Below are 7,648 nucleotides of genomic sequence, written 5' to 3'. Positions count from 1 at the left end.
GATTTTAAATGAAATCCAAGCATGTTCTCTCCTTGTCTAGTTTAAGTGCAGCCACCAGGAATGCAGAGTAGCATTTAAGGTATAAAGTACTCTTTTCTCGAGGACAACACTGTGGTGAGAGAGGCAATCTCACCATATACCAAGGTTCTCCTTGCAGGTGGAGCAGACAAGCCCTGGGAAAGACTAGAATGCAGGACTCATAGGCTCTCTGCCCTAGCTCCATGACAACCCTTTGTGCCAGAGCCTGGGTTTTGCAGCAAAACTCAGTTCAGGCCAGGGAACCCTGGGTCCACCAAGAATCCTAAGCAATCTATTGAACCTCCTGAAATTGCCAGTCCTGCTGCATCAAGCATTAATTTACCAGAAAAATAACAGGATGATTCTATTCCTTGGGTGAGCTAACAATAAACTTGGCAGGTAGCTTGCATGCTGTTCATGCACACTAATAGAAGCGAATCCCTTAAACTGATAAAGGACATGAAACCATTTTTTTTAATTTTAAAAGATTTTTATTTGAGAGAGTGAGAGAGAGAGAGTATGAGCAGGGGGAGAGTCAAAAGGAGAAGGAGAAGCAGACTCCCCGCTGAGCAGGGAGCCCAAAGCAGGGCTCTATCCCAAGACTCTGAGGTCATGACCTGAGCCGAAGGCAGACACTTAATGGACTGAGCCACTCAGGCGCCCCTGAAGCCAATTATTAATGTATTGCCTCTCCACTCCAAATTTGCCCATCAAAACATGCTCTCTGATAGTAGACACAATTCGTTAAGTATCTCTCCTTCAAAGTGACACAATGTTATATTTTCTCAGTAGAAGACACTGGAGGGACATTGAAGAAAGTACCTCTCCTCTTCTTTCTGGTTCTCGGAGGTGTGTGTGTGTGTGTGTGTGTGTGTGTGTGTGTGTGTGTGTGTATCATCAGTGCTTTGCCCCAGGCATGAGCCAAGAACACCTGTCCTCATTGGATGTACAGTCCTGGTGTGGCCGGCTCATCATCTTTCTATGGCTTTCTTCACAGAGACATCTTGTGCTCCAAACTACCTGCCCACTGATTCTCTCTGCTTGCTTTCTCTACTGCCCCTACCCGTCCCCTGCCCAACAAGTTTATCATCTGTAGTTCTCCCAGTGCTCTAGCCCTTCCAACACCATGGCCCTTCTGATCCTGTGCGCAGGACATTTTTAGCTCCGGGCCTCCAACTCCACCAGCATCCCTATTCCTACTACATGTCCATACACTGACCACTAGTTGTTGCTTGTCCACACCTATGTGTTCCAGAGAGCTGCTTCCTGCTCGCCTTGCAACTGTAGACCAGCTCTAGTTCTGCAAACCAGCTCTGGTGCCCACAAACCAGCAAACTTTTCTGCCATGCAATAGGTCCTCCTATACTTTCTCCAGTGAGGTGTGAACCCCAGCCTTTGATAGGGCCACCCCCACTTCAAATTTGTGTATCCTCGAGTACTCTCTCTCAGCCCCAGAATACCATACACAGTTTTCTCATATCCTATATATTACACAATTCTCATAGCTTAACTTGATGTTAAACTTCTCCTGTCCACTGTACACTTTCTAACTCTTGACTGGACCACATTGCGATAGAACACAACATCTATATGAAATACCACTCTTAGAATTACTGAAACCTTTCTCTTTCAGAGCTGAGCCAAATAACGATGTCCACCATCACCTAGAGAGAGCAGGAAGGGGGGAAAAAAGATTAAAAAATTCCTTCGAAAGGAAAAAAAAACTGGGATTATTTGCAGATGTTATGATTCCGTACATTAGATCCTTATCTGTATTTATAAACAAGTTATTAGAATCAACAAAAGAGTTTAGATGTTTATAGCTTAAAGAAATCAACATACAAACACCAACTATACTTTATTTGCCAGGGAAAAAATTTAGAAAGTGAAAATGTCAAAGATGGTATTTGCAAAATATGAAGTACCAGGATGAAAATGTCTTTCTATGGAAAATACACAAAATGTTATTGGAATATTAAATGAGTTATTTTATTAAAAAGAGAGATCATATCCATGAAACAAACATTCAATATTGAAAAGACATTAAATCTTAAAGCTCAACACAATCTCAATTAAAATCTCAAACAAGCTTTTAGTTGAACTTCTAATGAATTGATCATTTAAATGGCGTCAAAACAGGCTAAAAAATAACAAGACACCTTCGAAGAACAAAGTAGAATGGGCTGGTCTTATCCATATATCAAGACTGACTTCAGATCTGTAGTAATTAATACTGATATATGGTATTTCAAATAAATAAATAAGCCCATACATAGGTAGACACTTGATTTATGACCATGTTGTTGTAAATAAGTTGGAAAAGAGAAGACTTTTCAAAAGTGGTTTACTGAGACAATCAGATACCAATGGGGGGGGCAGGAAATCAGAACCCTACTCAGTATCATACATAAACATCACCTGTAGGGAGATTAAGACCTACCTGTGAAAGGTAAAGTCATAAATATTTTAGAAGATAATACAGAGAATATGTTCTTAGCCCCAAGAAAGGGAGAGATTTCTAAAAACAGACGAGCACTAATAATAAAGAAAAGAATGATAAATTTGACTGTATAGCATCTGTTCACAAAGCATAGCATAAATCAAGTGAAAATTCAAGCAACAAAGCAAAGGAATATTTTGACCACACATATAATCAATGGACTAGTATTTAAAACACATAAATAACTCGATAAATGAGTAGGTGTAGATGGAAAATAGAAGGATGGCTGACAGAATTAATCTTGAACAGTCCTTTCACAGAAGAAAAAAAAATCCAAAAGGCTCATTAACATAAGAATATGCAAAAGCTGAACAGTAATAGTGGGGGGATAAAAAAGTTCTGCCAATCCTACGTGTAGGTGAAGATGTCTAGCATCAGGAGCTCTATGCTACTTGAGAGAGTGTAAATTGTCACTATTACAGAAACCAATTTGGCATCATCTAGAAAAGCTGAAGATATTCATACTCCATATCCAAGTGAATGTGGTTTTGGAGGTATACCCAAGAGACTTTTACACATGTGTTCCATGGGAAATTTCCAGGAATGTTCACTGCAACATTGTTCATAGTGGTCAAAAACTAGAAACAACCCTAGTGTCCATCCACTGTAGAATTGTAAGTATAATCATAACATAATCACTTCACTAAAACTATACACTGGAACGCTAGTCAATAATGGAGACAAAGGATTTTCAGCTACCTTGAACAACATGGATGAGTCTGTCAAATCACACGTATCATATGATACAACGTGAGAGAAAAAAGCCATCAAAGGAAGCATGCAATTCCACTTATAACTCGTATACATAAACTGTATTATCTAGAGATGTGTAGAAAAATGGTAAAGCTATCAGAAGAGCTCTGAAATCATCACATTGTCAGGACAATGACTATATCTATAAGGAAGGGAGTGGGCTGTGATTGGGAGGAACACAGTGTCTGCATTCTGGAAACCTGGCAGTGGTCTATTTCTTGACCTCGGTCCTAGTTACATGGGTGTTTGTTTTTATAAGTTATCTAAACCTGGTAGGTATGTTTTATGAACTCCTCTATATCTCAGATTTCAAAAATGGTTTCCTTCAAAAAATGTAATGGAAGGAAAATATGTGAAGGAAAAATTTTGATGAGGTTTAGATCCCTAATAGGGATGAAAAAAAATTTTTCTTCCTATCAAGTGATCTGCAAATATACATTATCACTAGAAAGGGGGAAAGTGGAGATTTATTTAAACTATATGCACCCCATAATTTAGTTACTACTCTCAACCTTTCTCTTGCTAGATATTTCACCCTATATTCATATCACTTCCCAAATCACAGATGACAGACAAGTCGGAAGATCGTAAACATCATTAATACAATCATTAGGCATCACAGGCCATATCCATTACAGTAAGATTGGGCCACGACACTGAAATGCAAGCAGGCACACCAAGACTATTGAACACGGTCATATGTGTATTTTTCTCAGCAGAGTCCATGATGGTGACTTAGGGTTTAATCTTGTCACATTTACCTGGTAGTCTTGTCCAGAGACCTCCACGTGCTGGAGAATCTAGAATTAGCTGAGGAATGCTGTGGGATTGGACATGAAATTTACCATGGTGTAATGGCAGAGTTGGTTTAGGTTGTGCACTGTCTTGGAAAAGCCCAGGGGTGGGTAGGGTTTTCTAGGATTCAATATAAATTGTTTCATCTTCCAGGCTTTGAACTTCTAGGCTGAACAGTGGTAATCCGTTTTGGCCCCACCTCTTATTGATTCTAATTTCTGTACCAGCAGGCAAAACAAAATAAATAAATAAGTATAAAACAAATTTTCCTGAGGATCTTGCTCAAGACAGTTCTGGATATGGAAGTTGTCTGGGGTTGGGGGGGGACATCATTTTCAGTAGAATTTACTAGCACTGTGGTAGTTCAATGTTGACACATAGCGCGTTGTCCCAGGAATTTTCTCTCCCTGGATTGATAAATCCAGCCAGGCAGCCAGCCAGGGAGCCATCCAGTAAACAATTTTTTTTTTTTTAAACACCACGCTTAGCACTGGGAGGAGGTGGGGTGTTCATTTTGGTATATACAGTGATGTACAGATTTAAGTTGCATTTAGCAGATAGATTGCTAGGTATTCCAGCACCGTTTACCGAATGAACTTTCATTTCCTTATTATCTGGGAAGACGTCCTTGATTTCCCACAAATATCAGATGTAGAACTTATTTGTGCATACCAGGTTCTGCCTCTGGGCTTTCTATTTTGTCCCAGAGACCCAGTACCAGAATATTTAAATCACTGTGTCGTTAAACACGTTTTAATATCTGATAGGGCCAGTTTCTGCGCATTGCACATTTTTTTTTTTTTTTTCCTTTCAGGAACGTGTTCAGGCCCGCGGCAGGGGGCGGGGGCGCGCCTCCTCCGCGGCTCTGGTTCCAGTGGAGCCTCACCGACGCGGAGATGGAAAGCCCGAGGCTGCTCCCGGCTGGTGGGACACGACAGAGCGGCGGTGTTAGCAGCCCCGCGGGCGCCAGCCGGTTCCACGGCGGCCCTGACCCGCGAGCTGGCCAGGTCCCCGCGCGCCGCCTCCTGCTGCTCCGGGGCCCCCAAGATGGCGGGCCGGGGAGGCGGCACGAGGAGGCCCGCACGGCCTCACGGGGCCCGGGCCCGAGCCCGTTGGCCCCGAGGTTGGATCACGCTGGCGGCGGCGACAGCGATGACTTCTTCCTGGTGCTGCTGGACCCGGCGGGTGGCGACGTGGAGACCACGGGCGCCGGCCAGGCCGCAGGGCCTGTATGGAGGGAGGAGGCCGAGTCGGTCCCACAGCTCCAGCAGGGTGAGAGTGACGCGAATCCCGCGGGCCGCCAGGCGCTAGGCCCTGGCTGCCAGTCCGCAGTCCCCGCCCCATCCCCGGCTGAGAACCCGATCCCCGCCCCAGGCCTGGGACCCGCCGCGGCCTTCACGGGCACGGTCACCATCCACAACCAAAACCTGCTGTTGCGCTTCGAGAACGGTGTCCTCACCCTGGCCACGCCCCCGCCGCCAGCCTGGGAGCCTGGGGTCGCGCCTGCCCCTCAGCCTGGGGGTCTGATGGCTCCGCAAGCGGGCGTCCCGCACGCCGCGCAGGCCAGCGACTGCCCAGAGCTGCCGCCCGACCTCCTGCTGGCCGAGCCGGCTGAACCCGCGCCGGCTCCAGCGCCTGAGGAGGAGGCAGAGGGCCGGGCCGCAGCCGAAAGTCCCCCCCGCAGGCCGCTGGGCCCAGGCCCGGGCGTGGTGCTGTACCTGTGTCCCGAGGCTCAGTGCGGACAAACCTTCGCCAAGAAGCACCAGCTGAAGGTGCACCTGCTGACTCACAGCAGCAGCCAGGGCCAGCGGCCCTTCAAGTGCCCCCTGGGCGGCTGTGGCTGGACTTTCACCACCTCCTACAAGCTCAAGAGGCACCTGCAGTCGCACGACAAACTGCGGCCCTTTGGCTGCCCTGCAGAGGGCTGTGGCAAGAGCTTCACCACGGTTTATAACCTCAAGGCACACATGAAGGGCCATGAGCAGGAGAACTCGTTCAAATGCGAGGTGTGCGAGGAGAGCTTCCCCACTCAGGCCAAACTCAGCGCCCACCAGCGCAGCCATTTCGAGCCCGAGAGGCCATACCAGTGCGCGTTTTCTGGCTGCAAGAAGACGTTTATCACAGTGAGTGCCCTGTTTTCCCATAACCGTGCCCATTTCAGGGAACAGGAACTTTTTTCCTGCTCTTTTCCTGGCTGCAGCAAACAGTACGACAAGGCTTGTCGCCTGAAAATTCACCTGCGGAGCCACACCGGTGAGAGACCTTTCCTTTGTGACTTTGACGGCTGTGGCTGGAACTTCACCAGCATGTCTAAACTCTTAAGGCACAAAAGGAAGCACGAGGATGACCGGAGGTTCATGTGCCCTGTGGAAGGTTGTGGGAAATCTTTCACAAGGGCTGAGCATCTGAAAGGCCACAGCATAACCCACCTGGGCACAAAGCCATTTGTGTGCCCTGTGGAAGGCTGCTGTGCCAGGTTCTCTGCTCGCAGTAGTCTTTACATTCACTCCAAGAAACACTTGCAGGACGTGGACACTTGGAAAAGCCGTTGCCCAGTCTCTACTTGTAATAAACTCTTCACATCCAAGCACAGCATGAAGACCCACATGGCCAAAAGGCACAACCTCGGCCAGGATCTCTTAGCTCAGCTAGAAGCTGCAAACTCTCTTACCCCCAGCAGTGAACTTACCAGCCAGGGACAGAGTGATCTCAGTGATGCAGAGCTAGTGTCTCTCTTCTCTGATGTGCCTGGCAGTAGTTCAGCTGCAGTGCTGGACACAGCATTGGTGAACTCTGGAATCTTAACTATTGATGTGGCTTCTGTGAGTTCAACTCTGGCAGGAAGCCTCCCTGCTAATAATAATAATTCCTTGGGGCAGGCTGTGGACCCTCGGGCCTTGATGGCCACCAGTGACCTTCCTCAAAGTCTGGATACCTCTCTGTTTTTTGGAACGACAGCCTCTGGCTTTCAGCAGAGTCCCTTAGATATGGATGATGTTCCAAGTCTAAGTGTGGGGCCATTGGCATCTCTGGGCTCTTTGGCTATGAAAAACTCGAGTCAAGAGCCCCAAGCTTTGACCCCCAGCAGTAAGCTAACAGTGGACACAGATGCTCTGACTCCTTCAAGCACCCTTTGTGAAAACAGTGTCTCAGAACTACTGCCGCCAACCAAAGCAGAATGGAATGTACATCCTGACTCCGACTTCTTTGGACAGGAGGAGGAAACCCAGTTTGGCTTCTCCAATGCAGCAGGAAACCATGGTTCTCAGAAAGAAACAGATCTTATCACAGTGACTGGCAGCTCATTTTTGGTATGAACTAACTATTAATTCCTTGCCACGTGGCTTATTCTTATGAATTACACTCAATTTTTAGGATATTCTGGACTAAATGTTTAACTGCAGGCATTTCTTAGAGGTTTGAAAAAGAACAACACACTGGGCTATATGTTTGGAGATTTAAATTATGATCTTGTTCCTGGAACTCTCAAGTTGTGTGACCCTGAGCAAGTCACTTAACCTATCTGAGCCTTAATTTCCTTATTTATAAAATGAGGTGGTTTGAATAGATGTTGTTTCTAAG

General features: G+C 46.3%; 1 protein-coding gene across 1 annotated transcript; it reads left to right on the top strand.

The window, feature by feature from the left end:
* The first annotated feature begins 4,915 nt into the window (after nt 1–4,915).
* On the top strand, nt 4,916–7,642 carry LOC116863427 (zinc finger X-linked protein ZXDB). Its single transcript, XM_032850878.1, has one exon. The coding sequence runs from the start codon at nt 4,963–4,965 to the stop codon at nt 7,381–7,383; it is 2,421 nt and encodes an 806-aa protein (XP_032706769.1). The 5' UTR covers nt 4,916–4,962; the 3' UTR covers nt 7,384–7,642.
* The last annotated feature ends 6 nt before the right edge of the window (nt 7,643–7,648 follow it).

The sequence above is a fragment of the Lontra canadensis genome, unplaced genomic scaffold, assembly GCF_010015895.1.
Source record: "Lontra canadensis isolate GAN:19392208 unplaced genomic scaffold, GSC_riverotter_1.0 scaffold1158, whole genome shotgun sequence".
Taxonomy (NCBI): domain Eukaryota; kingdom Metazoa; phylum Chordata; class Mammalia; order Carnivora; family Mustelidae; genus Lontra; species Lontra canadensis.
Note: the sequence above shows the minus strand (reverse complement) of the source record. Positions and strands in the feature narration are given on the sequence as shown.

What these genes read in the sequence shown, in the direction of transcription:
- LOC116863427 (XM_032850878.1), top strand. Translation starts at nt 4,963, where the DNA reads ATGGAAAGCCCGAGGCTGCTCCCGGCTGGTGGGACACGACAGAGCGGC.